At 36.8% G+C, this 19075-nt stretch overlaps 1 protein-coding gene across 1 annotated transcript in view; it reads right to left on the bottom strand.

Moving 5' to 3' along the window:
• The window catches only part of MARCHF11 (membrane associated ring-CH-type finger 11), a 125728-nt gene that overhangs the window by 16264 nt on the left and 90389 nt on the right, over nt 1–19075 (bottom strand). Inside the window, exon 3 of the mRNA XM_027767023.1 lies at nt 8367–8559. Coding sequence (XP_027622824.1) covers nt 8367–8559 — 193 coding nt within the window. The remainder of the gene's footprint in view (nt 1–8366; nt 8560–19075) is intronic.

Genomic DNA, 19075 nt, shown 5'->3' with positions numbered 1-19075 from the left:
CCTACTGACTCTCAAAGCTCTGTTTTCCCTCAGTGACCCCAGTCTCAGATTCCAGATTAGGGAGAAAACAGTCTACTTTACATATATGCAAAGTCTTTTTGGTCAAAATTGCTGACAACTTTGAGTAGAGGGAGGGGACTGTGCTGCTGTGTGGCCCTAAGAAGGTGTGGAGTGGTGGTTGGTGGTAGCTGTGGTCTCCACTTCCCATCCAGGAAATACCTCCAGTGTGGAGATGACTCATGTCACACCATCTGGCTGTCCTGGGACAGAGCTTACTCTGCTCAGCCACCCCCATCTCTGTCCTGAACAGTGTCTGCACAGGCCCCAACAAGTAGTGTGAACATGCTGAGTGTTTTGTTAGTAATTTTTCATTCTTCACTTGCAACAGTTTGGTAAATTTTACATTTATCCATAAATATTTTACAGCTTAAAAAATGCTATCTATCCACAAAGACCCAAGGGCTGCACATTTCACAAATCCTGACAACAGCTGCTTTTTCAAGCACACCTATTTCTGGTTGATGGCCCTGTGTGGCAATGAACTTGAGGCTCTCCTGTGGTCTTGAGAAAACTCATTTTTTTTCCTACTCAAAATTATGTCATATTTCAATTTCCAATGCTAATTTCTTTCTGTTTCTTCCCATCAATATGTTTTATATTTAAAAATACTTCAAGAAATATTGTCAACTTCTAAATCATGTTGAGAGATACCAGAGAGCATGGAAAATTTTCTAAAGGAGATAGTCTAAAAGTCATTTGTGTTTTGCTTAGGATGCATTTAATTTTTTTTCCTTTGCAGACTTACTTCCCAATTATGCTTTGCTTGTGCTAATTGCTTTATACTAGTGGAAAGAAGCAACGGGAATGAAGATAACCCAAAAGCACTGTTTTAGGAGGCAACAACCCTGGCACTAAGTAGACAAGTCATTCTCAAGATTAGGAACCTATTTGTGGCAATAAATATTTATTATGTTGAAACTCCTGGTTAAGTCTTTACCTTTACTTGTATTGTATCACTGAATTAAAAAACATATAGTTTAAGTTTTCACAATGTTAAATCATGTATTACCTTTAGCTGCTCTACCCAGAAAAAAAGAAACAGCAAAGAGAAATAATATCAAAAACAAGAGAGAAATATTCTGGCATTTTATAATATAAATATATGTATAATATAGCCAATCTAAGACTGTAGGAATGTGTTATGTTAATTTCTTATTCTGAATTTCGATAATGAAATGTGAACATACGACCAACTTGTAACTCTTAATTGTTTTTTTTGTGTGTGTGCCCAAGTAGCTTTACCTAGATGTATTATCAACTATAAAAAAATGGATTTTGGGGGAGTCAGCAGGTGATGTGGTGGTTAAGGGTGCTGAACTCCCACATGGCAGACTATGGTTCAAGTCCTAGACATGGTGGCTTGCTTTCTCACTTTCTCTCTCTCACTCTGTCCCTCTCTGGTCAAATGAAAATAAATAAATAAAGATAAATAATTCTTTAAAAAAAGAAAATGGATTTTGAAAGGGCTATAATAATTATAAAAATTGATATAAGTTAAAGATTTTGATTCAAAACATAGGAAAATAAGTTTATGTTAGACAGCATTAAATTTCTGCAGAAAGAGAACTTTTTTCAGTGTTTTTAGTATTGACTAGTACAGTAAGAAGAAAACAAGCTAACATGATTTTTATTCTAGGATACCTCAAGTTATTTTAGAAAATTCCTTAATCTCTGTAGCTTTCAAAGAAAGACAGCCTAAATGATCATATTATACTTTATTATATTTCAAAAGAGCTTTGAGAAATACATAAGTTCCTGGGGAGTGTGTCAGCGCATGTCTGGAGCTCCTCCATTCTGCATATCTGTGTTTTACTTTGAGAAATAAAATAATACAAGAACAAGTAATGACAGAATCAGTACTTTAGCCACAAAGCCTAATGACATAAGGAAGTAATTTTCTTTTCTTTTTTTTTTGGGGGGGGGGAGAGGTTTTGCTATAGGGTGTGTGCACTCACTCGCCAGGAAGACAGAGAGACAGAAAGCGAGACATCACCCCCCCAGGGGGATAGCCACGCCACAATCCCTTCTCCTCCATTATCCTCTTGGGATCTTGGGCACGCACACACATGCACCTGGCATGAGTTTAAGCCACCGGATCCAGGACTCGAACTGCGGCTGACTACATGGGAGTCCAGCAGCATAGCCATTATACCAACTGCTAGTCCCAGGAAGCAATTTTTTAAAGGTGATTTTAGCAAGCATTTTCTACACTAAAGAGAAACAGATTAAGAAGTGAAAGTCCTTTGGTATGAAAAGTCTAACAGAAGAAACTGACCCCAGAGCTCTAAATGTGCTGGACATTGCAGGGTTTTTGAGAGGGAGTGGCCTCTGGTGTTAGTCACTCCTTCTGGGTTTTCTCCTCAGATGGGATAGCTGGGAGTGTTTACAGAGCAGGTCCAGTCAGTGTCCCTGCACATCACATTCCTGGAATCCCAGAAGACGTCGGGCAGGACAAACTGCATGTTAACACAGCCCATGTGACCATTCGGATTTCCTTAGATAAAATTGCCCCCACTTCAGTGGTTAAATAACTGATTTTAAGAAAAGCACTAGAATGTTGTTAATATAGTCAAAACCACTAATTACAGTGTCAAAAAGTAACGCTATCCATAGCTGGCAAGGTGTAAGAAAACAGAAACTCTCATTTCTCTGGGAGAGTATAAACTGGTAAAAACATTTATAGAGGCACTTGAAAAGGACTTATCAAAATTTAACACGTGGGCCCAGCCATGGTTGCTCAGGCAGTAGGGTGTCACTGCACAATACTGGAGGAAGGCCCAGGGTTCAGATCCAGCTTGACCTGGTCATGCTGGATATACCTTGTGATGCTGGCTGACTGAAAATTTAGTGGAGGATTGACGTGTGACAAGACCAGTCAAAGGTCTCTTCCCTCTCTCTCATATAAGATAAATAAACTTTAAAAAAGTATTTTAAACATATGCTTATTACCCAACCCAGACTTTCCACTTCTCAGAATCTTACCTCTAGGAATATTCATGGATAAAGACACCTTTTTCCATGGTAAACACCAAAGATCCATACACAGACAAAAGGTTAAATAAACCCTTGTCTAATTGCCCTAACAGAGAAAAGAGTTCTGTATAATTATTGCTAAATGATAAAGATGATTTGTTCAACAACGAACATAGTATTATCCCACTTACATGAAAAAATCTCTAAGTATCTGCAAATCTATATAAATGTAAACTTAAAGAAGTAGACTGAATGAATATCAAAATGTTAGGAGGATACATTTCTACAGAGAATAGCATAGCAAAAGGATAACTGTAACTGGGGGCTGGCAGGTGGCATTGTGGTTAAAGACGCTGGACTCCCACATGACCGACTGTGGTTTGAGTCCCAGACCTGGTGGCTTGCTTTCTCACTTTCCCTCTCTCTCTCTCACTCTGTCCCTTTCCAGTCAAATTAAGATAAATAAATAAAGTTCAATAAAATAATTCTTTGAAAAAGATAAAGAGAACTATAACTGAAGTTTTTGCTTTCCCTAACCGTATAGATTTCACAATTATAAACACAAATATGAAGACATGTGTATAAACACTTTACATACCATTGTGCCTGCTTATAAACATTTCGAATACACAAAGTTGGTATCCTAAGAAGTGGCTAGGTGACCCCATATAGGTTAGGTGCAAAGCACACTCTGTTACTTAGGTTTATGTAAGTACATTCTACAATGTTCACTCAGTGATGAAATCACGTAACGAGACATTTCTCAGAACATAGCCCTGACATTAAGTGATGCGTGACAGTGTAAATACAGATATTATGTGGATAATTTATAAAAATGCAAAGAACAACTAAATTAATTCATGCTTTTAAATTTTGTAACCACAACCAATTCCTTCTCATAATTTCAGGGAAGATCAAAACCTTTTTTGGACCTGGATTTGCGATTTACTTGCAGTGTAGATTACTTTAAACACAAGGCATTTGCTATCTCTATTCTGGGAATACCACTAAATGTAAAGAGTGTGGCTTCTATAACAAGAAAGTCTACCCACCTGATCTGGTTCTACCAGCTACTAAAATGGCTGCTAACTGTTCACTTTTTAGATGAAAGTTAACCAAATGGCCCTATCCTCATGTGGCCTTCATGAGCCTCTCAAACTTCTAGGCATTAACAAACGTATTCCTCTTATGACACAACCTTCCTTTGAATCACATGATCAATGGAAGTGATAGTTTTCTATCTAATCAATGTGCAAAGAGTGTGGGAGGAAGAACCAAATCCTCTATCCAATACGTTCTGCCATGCATTTGCTCTTCATTTTGGGGTTCGCTAATCTTCTTTTGTTCACGGTATAAATCTTGCTAACCTGCTTTGGCTTTTACTTCTCCCTGAATTACTGCCACTGGCTACGACATCTCTGTGATTTAAATTCTTCATGTTCGTTTTCTTGGTTGATGATCTTAGTCTGAATGCAACCCATTTAAGTACTTAAAAGAGTTCCCCAAACATAATATATACATGTCTCTCGACAATTTCTTTGAAACTGATGTGGATTATATAATACATGTAGATTGAAAATAAAATTTACACTTGACCCACAGAAGTCATCTTAAAAATGTCATTTGTCAAACATGTCTGTCCTTTGTGGCTCTCTGAACACCTCATGGCACATTCTCCTCTTAAACCTCCCGAAGTCATTTTCACTTTATCCGTCTCTTTTGGAATAGCCTCTTTATCATTTAGGAAATACAACGCACTTATATAGACAAGGTGGAAGCTGTGCATTGAACCTGTGCACACATGTACAAGGCCGTTGTTTAGAATCTGTTTTCGTCTAACGTGATCATCTTTAACCACATGTCGTTTTCTAATTAAGTAAAATTAACTTTAAAAGTTAAGTTCTCATTCTCACTAGCTACATTTTAAATAACTGCTCAATAGCCAAACTGAGCTAGAGTCCTGGTATTGAACTGCACAGATGTGGAACATTTCATCATAGCAGGATGTTCTATTGAACAACTCTGATCGGGATAATTCAACTATTATACAATAAGACCAAGAACCTTGGGAGAATTCAAACCATTAATAGCAAAAAAAAAAAAAATTAAATCTTGGGAAAGAAGAAAATTTATTAATTAAATATGAATGAAAGCAGAAAAAGTCACTGTGTCTAGAAATAAGTAAACAAATTTCCCCCAAGTACATAAATGTTGCATAAATATTTAAATTCATTTAACAACCCAAGCTCTTCCTAAATTTTTTGTATACTGGCTGGACTATAATGTTTTCGAATTCTGGAATCGTCTTCTATGGATTTCCAGAATTATTTTCTAAAATAACTTTTATGAAGCTGCCAATCTGTCTCTTCTCACTTAGGTGTAATCAAATTTGAAACTCTTGGACAGACAGAAATGGGGGAATGTTTCCAAGTATTTCTAAGTGCTCTGAATGGAGAGCCAATCTCACATCCTTCAACAGTAAGGAGGAGGCCATCTTCCCATTTGCCAAGTATCTCTTCATCTGTCAGCCTGCTTGGATGTCACATCCCTGTGAGATCTGCCTGAAACTTTCCCCTCCCTGTGTACAGCACCACAGCAATAATTACTCCCTGCACTGCCCACCTCCCATTTCCCATGCATACTCTCATCACTGCATACCCCCCACTGTAGTCTAATTTCTTATCTATCTGGCTGTTCTTCCCTGAAGGCGCTAAGCTCCTTGGGGGCAGGAAAACGACTGACTCGTTTGTATTCCTAGCATCTAGCATGAGTCTTGAGAATTCCCAATAAATATTTATTTAACTGAGCTGAGCAAATTGAACCCAACGTTGTAAACCTGCCTTCCACCCTAACTCATACTCTAAGTCTTCAAGTCAGGAGTATTTAAAGTATAATCAATGTGATCTTTGTTACTGTCTACATTTAATTAGCAGACATTTGAATTAATTGGAAATGTTAGCAGGAGCTATTACTGGCTATCATCCAAGTTGGTTATTGGTGGCCTACGTGTATTTTGCTTTCTTTGCTATAATAGTTTCCCAATTTCTTAGGGAAAAAAAATAACATATTCTCTGGACCAGAGTAGAGTAATTAATGAGATTGCCAAGTGAAATAAGCAACATTCAATCTAAATTCTTTAATATTTTTCAAAATATGCAAATAAATTATTGAATGATAAGATCTGATTTTGATGAGCCAAAAGACAATAAAAAGTATGGTCAATATTTAAAACTCAGCTAAAAATCCACTCTACAAAGTGTCTCCAAAAAAATGGCAACTATTTTAGTTTTTACGAAACTTGACTGTAAAGTGGGCAAATGCTCAAATTTTAGAAGAGAAGCCCAAATATGTCATATTGTACTGTAAGATTATCAGCTCATGTCTGTTCTCTTAAAAACAGAATTCTAATAATCTTGATTAAAATGCTAACATTAGCAATCAAAGCATGAGCTATAATAACTCAGCACTAAATGCTAATTTAGAAATTTAAGAGAACGATTTCCTCACCAGGAAACGTATTTTGCTTGTCAATGTGATAATCACATCAACAAAAGTCAGCTGGACTTTTCTTCTCTGCCGGTTGAATTAGAAACCTAACAGTTCATTTATTTTGCACTTCCCCTTTTATTATCAATGGAATACCACATATCATAGCATTCATGTTGGAAAAAACAAATGTTATCTGTAAGTTTGTTGAGGAATTTGATTTATAGAACATTTTTGTGACTCTCTTTCATTTAGAGTAATGCCCTAGGAATTATATTAGAATAGAGATTTAGAGTTTCCTATTGCTTACATACACATTATCACATTTAATGAAAAGTGTTCATATACAAGATTAACCCAATTATTTAGGCAACATATACTCCATTTACCTATCATTCATGACATTTCTCTTCTTTCTTTTTTTCTTTCTAGCCTGACATTTGACCATTTTTATTCTCATTAATCTTGTATTAGAGACAAAGGAAGAAAGAAAAGAAAAATATAGGAAAAGTCATGGTGATCATATTTTTAACATTTATAGAGTTCTCTTAGAATAAAAATACCCGAGGATATTAAAGTTGCTAGTTAAATTAAAACTCTAGTAAGTACTGGCATTCATTTAAGTAATCTTAAAGTTATTTATATCTTTCTAATTAAATATGCTTAAACCACAACTTCTACCTATAACATAATTATTTTATAGTCATTACTTCCTTTATTTATACTTGCAAGGTATAGATTATTATTCTCGTGCATATAGTATGAGAAAACAAGAGTGTGGAGAGAGAAGGCTGACCTGCCCAAACAGAAGCCAGGATGAAAAACCAAGTCCTTCGATGCTAAGCTTCGCATATATTCCCTGGAATGGGTGGTTCTTAAGTTTCATCCTGGAGCAGTACCTTGGAGGGCTTGCCAAAACAGATGCCCAGGCCCTACCCCTGGAGTTTATAATTTAGTAGGTCTGAGGTGGGTCCTCAAATTGTGCATTTATAAATAGTGATGCAGATCTTGATGCTGCCAATGGTCCACAAGGTTCACTTTGAACCGCAGTTTTAAATCATGGCTACCTCCTTCAGCTCTTTGTATATCCCACGAGGCCATAAACCACATCAGAGCAGGGAAATTCTAATATCATGATGTTTCCTTTCCAGCCATTTCCCACAATCCCCTATGCCTCTGGTATTCCAGTGGAACCCCCCACGCCCCCTTCACACACAACACACAGCACACACTGTATGCATCAGCTTCCATTGTCTCATGGAATTAGGGAAAAAATGGAGCTGTGAAGTGAAACACATATGTAACCTTCTGCAGGCCCTATTCTACATAGCTAAAATAATTGATAATTTTTCTCTTCTAAACTACCAATTTATTAAGTGAAACAAAGCATCCCAGGCCAGCAAGGAAAATGTCCCCAAGTCCCTAACCCTCCCAGGAGCCCTTTACGCCCTCAGGAAATTGGAGCCACCACATGATGTAAGATGTCTAGTCTGCCTTTTTGCATCAGTCAGTGCTTCCCCAGCTGTGTAGAGTGGAACTGAATTGCTCTTATCCTTTAGAAATAAATGACAGTTCTTATCACCCCAGATAATTTCTTCAATCCCTCTTCTTTTCTTTGACTTGCAAAATATGTCACTTAAATGTATAGTATCCTGTTATTTTTTTCAAACTACTTGGGAATATAGATGCTGTGCTTTTGTAAAGTGACCCAACTGTGACAGCCTTCCCCACCTCCCCACAAACAATTAATGGGAGAACAATAAACATGCCATCCAACTGGTAAACACATAATGGCTGAAAGAAATGGATTACTGACAGTTCATTAGTGTTTAACATCATGGTCTTACCTATGCACACTAGATCCATAAAACCATACATTCCATAGCAGATTTGAAAAAGGATGTCCTTCCTCTGCCACACTGCATAGGGACTGAAGGCTGACCAGAGAAGCCAAGTCACACTTGCTATTAAGAAGAGGGATCCTAGGATCACAGCAATCATCTGAACTTTCTCAACCAGTGTTATAGAAATGCTCTGCCACTAAAAGAGAAACAGAGGCATGTGAGGAAAAGGTGCTGTGTATAATAAACAGAAAACAGGAAACATTTTCAGCCCCATGTTTCTCTTCACAATGTTAGACCCTTTGCAATCTGATCATCCCCAAAATGAATTTTTCCATTTGATCCATGTTATGAAAAATAGACAAGTAGATAAAGATGAATGAATTGCCTTAAGATCATTATTTTCACCATCGTGCAAGTTTAATCTAGTTTTACCCTGGATAATAGTACTAAGTGTGGATGGCTAAAGAACATTTAGTACATGAGATTGCATGATTAATCTTTCATGCATGCATGAAATTAAATACGCTCCAACCATACATGGTGAGGCCTCTTCTATCTGGTAGTTTATTTTGCTCTTAACACATTAGGGTCTACTACAAAAAAGGTGATTGTCTCTTGCCTTTGTAGAAAAATTTAGAAAACAAGTAAGTTATATAAGAGCCACCAATGAAAAAATTCATTTCATATAACACACTAGAATAAACACAAAGAAACTACGAAACTGTATTTGTTATTGGTTCATTCATACACTTGAATACTACTGACTTTTTATTGTTTGATGTGTAATCCATAAAACATTTATGTCAAGATTTAGAATTTGTACACAGACAGTATCTTTGAAACTCATGAACTGTCTCCACACATGCTACTTAATAGGGAAAACAACGTGATGCCCTAAGTATCACCATTTGAGATGATTTACAATACAAATGATCAAAAATCCTCTAAGGGGTCTACCGACTTGAGAGGATCAATTCGTCATATTCTCACTTTTGTGTCAAGTGTTTTTGAGACAGAAGCAAAAGCAGAATTGATACATGGCTTGCCAATAAACAATCCCAACTTGTGTGATTTCACTGTATGGACAGGCTCTGCCTGTCAAAACAACCGGCTTATCAAAGAATTAATAGATGGTTTTAAATACCTTTTAAAAAATAAGCTTAAGCAATCTGTGTTCATTGGATGAATCTCAAATTATCTTCTTTACTTACCTTAAGTCTGAATCTATGTACCACCAGAGTCAACTTATCATTACCCTAACTTCTCTCTCTCTCATTGTCTGTCTCTCTGTCTCTCCTTCTCTCTTTCACACACATATAGACACATAAATAAATATTTACTACTTTACATGTAATATTTAAAATGTGCATTTGACCCTGCTGATTCATGGATACTATTAAATTCTACATTTGCTAAAGATTAAATACCAACATATACTTGAGATAGTTCATTCTGTAAAGTCATTTATTTTGTTTTTCTTTTAAAAACCAGAAACAAATTAAAAAGTTTGGTGAAATTTGGTAAGAAAGATATTCCTATTCAATTTAATGTGAAGATTCATTTATTGAAACTTGGTTCTTGCTTTTACAATTCTAAATGAAGAATAACTCTGAATAATTACAATTCTGAATGAATCACTAGTTGACAATATGCCATCATTACAAATAAATCAATTCTGTATTTCAAGCATATTTTTGAAGTTGCTTTTTCCGAGCTTCCAGACATAATTTTAAAAACATGCCAGACATGTGTGTGTGCGTGCCCAAAGTCCTAACAGGAGAAAGGAGGAGAAGGGATTGCAGAATGGCTATACCTCTGGGGAAGATTTGTCACTTTCCTTTTCTCTCTCTCTCTGGTGAGCACACATGCCCTATAGCAAAAAAGAAAAGAAAGAAACAAAGGAAGAAAGAAAAAAAAAGAAAGAAGAGAAAGAGAAAGAGAGAGAGAAAGAGAAAGAAAGAGAAAAATATATATAATAGGAAGTGATGAGAATTAACAACTCAATCACAGTACACTGGAAAGGATAGAAATAATTTTTCATTTTGGAAATAAGAAGTACTTTGGGATATTGAAAGCTTATTTTTAAAGAAGGATAAACTACAAAATCTGTGATAAGCACTCTGAAAATTTTTGGTTTAATAACACTCGGCTAATGCACATATGCAAATGTGTTTGAAAGTTAATAGATGCTCTCCATCTACTCGTCAACTTCTAAATTAGTATTATTTCACTGAAGAGCTAGTGAGGACAAACCATTATTGGAACCCAAATTATTAAATCTGATTATGAACATGGGGATTTCTCTTTGAACACTGCCACCATCTAGGTCATTTTTTTGCCCACTGCATACCACTCTGTCTTATTCCTACCATCCTGCGTGGGAAGGCGGATTGCTCTGATTCTCTCCCTAGGAAACATACCTCTGCTTTTCACAGTAGAAAGCGCTCAGCAGCATCCTTGCCTGGGCAGGTGCATTACCTAGTGCATTCTGTCATGGGGAGCTGTGCTGAAGGACCATGAGCTTAGACAAAGTAGAAGACGAGTGTCTTGGGGCTTCTCTCTCTACTCTATGGTATTCTAACCCTTGTTTTAAGTTAGTAAGATATTTCTGAAACTTGACCAAATTCTTTAAATGGTCAAACAAACTTCTCTCTCTCTCTCTCTCTCTCTATATATATATATATACATATATATATATATATATATATATAATGCATATATATATATTCTATATATATATGTGTGTGTGTGTGTGTATACACACATGTATATAGACACATATATATATATACACACACACATATACATATATGCATGCATGTATTTTCATTTAATTTTCTTCCCAAGCTAGGGAAGGAAAGTAATATAATAATCAGATTGACTCTATGTAATTGTTATGGTTTTATTTCTTTGGGCAATATTTGATGCTTCTAGCAAGAGTGGGCCAACTGGCCTATCTTTTGGAAGTTCGAAATTCTCCCTAATTTAGTACACAAGAAAAGGTCATTTAAAAAGAATATTCTATTTTTATGTGAGGCTAATACATATCAGGCATTTTTCTAAGAGGTTACATGTATTAGCTCATTTAATCCCCACGACAACTTTCATGAGAGAATTATTATTATCTCATTTTACAGATAACTAAACTGAGGTGGAGGAATGTTAAACAACTTGTTCAAGGTTACACCTATTGTCAGAACAAGAGCTGAGATATAAGCTCAGGCAGTCTGACTCCAAGGTTTAAACTCTTCATGTTTACACTAGACTGAAATCATTTTACTGAGCTCTGAAAACAATTAATCAGTATATACCCTGCTTTGTAGTGCTACAGAAACTCTCCTGGCAAAAGCTCTGACTATCCTCTGCTCCACTGAAAGAGGTTTCCATTCCATAGCTGGACTTGCAGTGGCATCATTCTCTGCTTATTGATGTCTGTGTTCCTAATGAAAAGAGAGCTGCCCCTCTTAGCTCCATCAAAGAGGGTTAAATGTGTGTCTCAACACATACCCTCAGTGCCTGGCACAAAATTGCCGCGGAAGCATAAAAGAAGGGAATGAAGGGAGATTGTGAGGAAATGAGGGAGAGAGCAAAGTGGCTTCATCTGACTCTTTTTATTCTCCCACTGGTCCCTTGGTCTCTCTGTGACGTAAGTACATCCCTTCCTGACATGTGACACCCTCTTTTTCTCTCCTGATGATCTTGCTCATCCATCCACATCTTGCTTTAATTCACTTCTGAAGAGCCCATGTCTTTTGTCTTAGTCTGTTAAAGTGTTGCTAACAGAAATATCTGAGACTAGGTGATTTCAAAGAGCAGAGGTTTATTTGGCTCATGATTCTGGTGGCTGGGAAGTCCAAAGATGTAAAGTTGACAACATGGTTGACAAAAGCAAAGAAAGGTGTGTGCAGGAGAGAGAGGAAGAGGAAATAGACTTTTTCTGCTTCCTCTGTTTGTCCTTTCCATGCTCCCAGCTGACTGGATGGTGCCTTTCCATTAGACTCTGCCTTTTAAAGTGTCTGCTAAAGCCATGACACTGAGGACCAAGCTTCCAGAGGGACAAACCATTATCCAAACCATAGTACCCATCATCTCCTATGCAGGATCCTTCTTTCTGGGCCTCTCCAATCCACTGTTTAGCCTTCTGTTTAATGCTGCTTCTTTTTCTCTCACTTGGATCCCAGAGCTGGTTACCTCCCTGTTGTCCATGGACTGCAGGTTCTCTGACCAGAAACTGTGTTGCATTTCTCTTGAGTTCACCAAACGCCTGAATACACCAGGGAAAAACCTGAGCTACACAGTATCTTGACTTCAACTTTCATCAGATATATGAGTGCCCCACTGACATTCTTTTGACATACATCACTGCCCTCAGGATTTAAGTCCCCACTCTAGCCAACCACAAGGGAATGGTGAAGTGAGAATTCAAACTGTTTCTAAATCCAAAATCCTTTCCAAAATGCACTTCTACCTTTGCTCTATTCCTACCCCTTCTGTCTACTGAAATGGCCACATCCTACAACTGAAAGAAAAGTGAAATAGACAAGATTGTTACCTATTTAAAAAGTAGTGTGAGGTGGAAAAAAATCAACCTATGCCCCAAAGCGATTCAACAGAGCACTAATGAAATTTGACCTGCACCTTTCTAAATGTCATCAGCAAATACTTCTGGAGGCTGGCAATTGAAGTTTATACATAATATTAACATGAAGAAGACAATATAAAAACTTATATCTATTTAATTTTAATGAAAGTTTGGAAAATATTTAATAAACTCATATTGAAAATTATTTAATATCCTCTTTTTACATAACTGTTCAGTAACATAGCAAGTAAGGCCTACGAATTCTACAAAGATACAGACAATGTATGCGGCTGAGGATTGGGTAGCCTTTAATGTGAGTGTCCATGTCAAGGGGCCACTCTTCTTGGGAAATTAGATAAGCACTCTGATAATTACCACAGGTTGCTGTGAAACCATGGCAAATGCTGTTGCTCTTTCCAGTGAAATCTAAAATTAATACAGGTTTACTGCTGCCTTTGGAGAAGATATGATGCAATAAAAAGCTAGGCTTTTTTTTCTTTTTCTTTTTCTTTTTTTTAAATAATGAGAGCCCAACCCAAGGCAAGATCCAGTCTCCTCCTTGCATAAGTCACTACAGCCAGTAAGATGAGCACCTGAGAAATGTAGACAGTATGTCGGGTCTCTAGGAAGCTATTTAGATGATGGACCTGTCATTCCATCGTCTGAAAGAGTTAATACTTTCTCAATTTAGAGCCAATTTTCTCCCTGAAAATAACACAGTCTCAGAAGGAACTAGCTGGACTCAGAGATGGTAGATCCATTCAATGTGCATTAAATCATTCAGTCTAAAGCACTGTTTCATTTTTGTTTTTATAAGGCAGGCCAGATATAAATCATAAGTTAATAGATTTGTAGTGCTATGATTTATACTGTGCAGTGTGACAGGTGGGATTACTTACCAGTGTCACCAGAGAGAACACCTGCTCTTAAGAAGTGTCCTCTTCAGAAAAATGAATTTAGCTAAAACCTATTTCAGTCATCTTTAGATAGCGTTGAAATTACATCACTAAGGTTGGAACTGGAAATACTGGCAGAAAACATCTTAATGTGTAATCACGATGACATGAAGATACAGTATTCTGTTAATTATAACATTTTTTGTAGAGTAGTATTTATAGACTGCATATTAAAAATGATTTCATGGTTTGACATAGACCTTCTCTGCTGGAGAAGCATTTTCATAAACTTATCAGAGCTGAGATAAAATTCAGCTTAAGAAATATTAAACTAAGCAACCTAGAGAAAATAATTAGAAAATATGGAACCACTTCTTTGGAAAAGTTAATAATAATTGATTAAATGTAAGAAGGAGATATAATGACTGATCCTAAAGATGAAAATAATAGTAAGAGAATATTACAAATAATGTACCAATTGATTCAATAATAGATGAGATAAATAAGTTCCGTGAAAACCTTAACCTATCAAAACTGACCCAAGAAGAAATTGAATGTATAAACAACTCTATAAAACAAACTGAATTTGTAATCCACGAAGAAACTAATGAACACCTCCAGGACCAGATTGTTTCACCAGATGTTACAAACATTTAAAGAAACAAATCACTCTTATATAGGCTCTATCAGAAAATAAAAGAGGATGGAATATTTCCATACATTTCCAAACTCTTTTTATATGGCCAGTCCAATCCCAATACCAACACCTGACAAAACTGTATGAAAAAAAATTCATGACAAATACTCCATTTGAGCATGAATGGGAAAACAAAAACAAAAATACCCTCTAAAATATTTGCAAATAAAACACAGCAATATTTATAAAAGAAAATGCAAAATGAATGAGTGGGTTTCATTCCAGAAACGTAAGGTTGGGGTCCAGCAGCCAGCATAGTGGTTAAGGTGCTGGACTCCGACATGGTCAACTGTGGTGTGAATCCCAAACAGGGAGGCTTGAAACTCTTGTGGATGTATGTATGCCCCAAATCCTAAGAGGAGAATGGAGAAGGGATAGCAGTAGAGGGAGTGAGAAGGGAGTTGTGATTTCTCACTTTCTCTCTCTCTCTCTTTCTATTTCTCTGGAGAGTGTACATGCCATGTAACAAAAATTTCTCAAAAAATAATAAAAAAAAAGAAATGCAAGGTTGATACGGCATTCAAATATCAATCAATGTAACTGACCATATTAACAAACTGCAAAAGGAAAAGAAAAAGAGGTTGTCTTAATAGAAGTGGTAAAATCACTTCGCACAACCATAGTCATGATGAAAACTAGGAAGAAAAAGAAAATTCCTTAACTTGAAAAGGATATCTACAAAACACTTATGGCTAGTATCATACTTAATTGTGGGGGGAACTTAGTAAAGATAAGTGACTTAGTGAAGATGTTTATATCCTTATTATTTCTATTCAAAATTGAACTAGGTATTTTAGGCAATGTAAAAAGTCAAAAAAAGAAAAAAGAAAGAAAGGATAAAGATTATAAAAGAAGAAGTATAAAATTGTCCCTATTTGTAGATGGCATGATTATCTCTGTGAAAATCCCACAGAATCTACAAAAAGACCTAATAGAATTAATAAACTAATTTAGCAAAGCCTGGAAATATAAAGTCTATAAAATATCAATTGTGTTTAAATACCAGCAGTGAAAAGTTTAAAAAAAATTATAAAAACATTTCTACATTTTTAAGGAAGTCAAAAATTATAAATTAGTTAGGACTAAAATGTTTTTAAAGACAATCTATAAATTACTGCTAAAAGAAAGTTAAGAAGGGCCAACCCCGTAGCCTGGTGGGTAAGGGAGTCAGATTCTACATGAGTGACTACAGCTTAAGTCACAGCCTCAGGGGCTTGGAAAACACACCAGGCACATGGGTGTGTGGAGGAGACCAAATCCTGACAGAACAGAAAAATGGAGGAGCGATGCGGTGTGACCATACCTGCCTGGAAGAGGCTTTCTCCCTCTTTCTCTGTCTCTATTTATCTCTGTCTCTCTCTGGCTAGAGCATAGGCCCTTTGGCAATGAAAAAAATAATAAGATAAAAATTTAATTAATTAACATAAAAAATAAAAATTAATCTAATGGCAGTTATGGATCAGAAGACTCACTACTGTTTGGGTAACTGTTGTTTCTCATTTTAACTTCTAAAGCTCAAATGGAAGCAAAATAGTATCAGAAAAACAAAGGTTTCTTGCTATTGCCCACATTTTCTCAAAAACAGACCACACATTGAAGATGATCACCAGTTGGGAGCCAATAGTTGGGGCATAGTAGTTAAGGTACTGGACTCCCACAAGCCCGACTGTGGTTTGAGTCCCAAACCTGGCAGCTTGCTTTCTCATTTTCCTTTCTCTCTGTCTCTCTCATGTGCCCTGCAGCAAATTAAAAACAGTAATAACAACAATTTTACATAATAAATAAACTAATTAAAAAATAATAAAATGGTCTCCAGTTGATTGATACTAATTCACAGATATCAAAAAGAGTGAATAGGGGACCAGCAGGTGGTGTGATGGTTGAGGCGCTGGACACTTCCATGTGGCTGACCATTGTTCGAGTCCCAAACCTGGTGGCTTGCTTTCTCATTTTGTCTCTCTCTGTGTCTCTCTCTCTGATCAAATTTTTAAAAATAAATAAATTAATTAAATAAAATAAATGATTATTAAAAAAAAAAGAAAAAAGGATAAACAAACCTTTACATTGTTGGTTCTATTTTCCACAAAGATCAGGCAGGATAAAAAAGCTTTTAGACCTACTTTCTTTCCCTTCTTTTGGCTTTTGGTAAGGCAGGTCCTTCCAAGGTCAAAGTCTTGACTATAGATCATCTCTTGATTATTTAAAATGCCTGGAACTAGATCTTGTGATCAACACAAAAGCAGGGAAGTATATGGCATCTCCCCATGCGTACCAGGGAGTGCTGAGAGTTTATGCTTTTGTACAGAACTCAGAATGTCAATCAAGACTTTTCTTCCAGAAAGCCTGATATCCCGGGGCATTCAGCAAGCCGTATCTCAGGACTATGACTATGCATTCAATACAGTTTGCAGAGCAGAGAGAAGAATCCAAGCCCCCTTGAGGAGCTGGAATAAGTGTCCAAGACTATCTCTGGGGACTTAGGATTACAAAGTAGAGGAGAAATTTTCTTTTCCTAGAGAGGAAGCTTCTGGGAAGAAATGGCCTCTAAGACTGAACTCTCGTAAGGAAAATCTTCCTGACCTCCTTGGACAACTGGGCTAACTTACATGATGCAGGAATTTTTTTTTTTTCTTTAAGTTGCCCTTTACCTTTAGGACCAGGAGAATAAAGTCCTCGATGAATTGAGACAAAGGTGGGACTGGCCCAAGGCCACATCAGAGTGGCAAAGGACCAAGAATCTAGAAATTTTCAAAATTCAGTTCTAAGAGGTAGAGGAAATTAACACAAAGTGAAGGTTTAGTTATTAAGGAAGAAGACAAGCAGAGCTCAGAGACTTGAAGCAGGGTGGAATGGTACCTGGGAAAGGCACTGCAAGTGGCCAGAGCCTAGGCCACTACTCCCCTGAGTGGGATGAGCCTTCCAAAGAAACTCTGCCCAAAAAGCCCTCTAATGAAATCTATTCCTTTCCCAAGTCATTGGAAATAGGAGACTGATCGACTCCTATAGATTCTCCAATCTGACCATTTCCAGATCCCCAGGAACAAGGAAGATAAAGCAGTAAAAGGTGTGAAAAGCACACTTATAAGGCATCAGGATACTTAGTTGGAAGTTGTATCTAACTCAGGAAAAACCTTAGGCTGTCTGAGTATTAACACAAGCAACAACTCTTTAAACTGACTAGTAAATGTTAATATAGCAACTACAAGGTACAAAGAAAAATCATATTGATTCCTCCAGTTTATTCTTCCTAATTCTTCCAGACCATCCATATGTCATCTCTCAATGGTATCTCTTATTCAATTGTTTTGTAATTGTTATAGATATTCTACTTGTCTGAGGTTTATTAGCCTGGATTTAATAATTCAAAGTTGAGGCAAGAATCACATTTTTGCTCTTCAGTTTCCAAGAGCTATGCTGCCTTCTTCCTCCCTGCTTTAATTGTTTCTTATAACAAAAGCAGGTGCTAACCATTAGTTCAAATTAGAGAAATTTGTCCCAAGTGTCAACCGTTTGATATAGTTAGTAACTAGATTCTGCCCCGTATGAATTTGAAGTGTATGTCTGATATAAGGCATTTTTATTTCATTACTCCTTTCAATATTCAGTTTTAATTACGTTTAAATACAGGCTCCCCAGGGGAAACTCTATCTAAACAATTAGTAGGTGGTCATAACCAGATTTACTTGTTCTTTCCACAAGGAGTTGAAAGCTGCATTTGCTAAAGAAACTTATTAAAGCTCTCAATAGGCTATTGCTGCTTTCAACCTCACTTTTGGAGCATAATTTTTATTGAAAGCGACTACTTTCCCATTCAAAGAACTTTAGATCACATTCGCCAGCTCTGAATATTCTCTGGTCAGTCCGGTAGAAACCTTGGTAATCAGGGCCCAGAGTTTGAGGCAGATCAACTCTTCCATGGAATTTATGCAGAATTGTTTACAAAGTGGCTTTCTCTTGTCTGTAGGGAGGCAGTGTGGTGCGCTGAGACAGTGAGAGAGCTGTGCATTGGCTCTGTAGGTCATCCTTCTCAAAAGGACCTTGATGTTCTTTATAAATGGCATTTGACATTAGCTGAACACTGAATGCATAGTATCTATTACATGGAACCAGGATTTGTTTCAGTTCTAGCTAGAGAAGTTACACTGTGGGATGCCACCACCAATGAAAAAGTGCACATAGAATTCTACCCCCTTTAAAGCAACTGATATGATCAACCTGTTCTTATGAGCTGCCTGGTACATGCCAGACCCTGGAGAAGTCACTAGCCTGAGTAAAAGTTCTTATTCTCATGAGATCACCGCCTGAGTGGAAAACACACACATGCACAAACATGAAAGTATAAAAATCACGATACAGTGAGCATGGTGTGTTCTCATGGAGAAAGGTGAACATGGTACTTAGTTAATAGAGAAGTTGTATCTACTGTGGTACTTAGGGGAGACTTTTAAAATGCAGAACTGAGTTCAACAGGATGGGCAAGAGTCTGGTTGGTGGAGAGAGAGCGTTAAAGACCAAGAAGATATAGGAAGGTTAGATA

This window comes from Tupaia chinensis, unplaced genomic scaffold, assembly GCF_000334495.1.
Source record: "Tupaia chinensis unplaced genomic scaffold, TupChi_1.0 Scaffold143836_1, whole genome shotgun sequence".
Classification (NCBI taxonomy): domain Eukaryota; kingdom Metazoa; phylum Chordata; class Mammalia; order Scandentia; family Tupaiidae; genus Tupaia; species Tupaia belangeri.
This window is presented reverse-complemented; position numbering and strand designations above follow the sequence as displayed.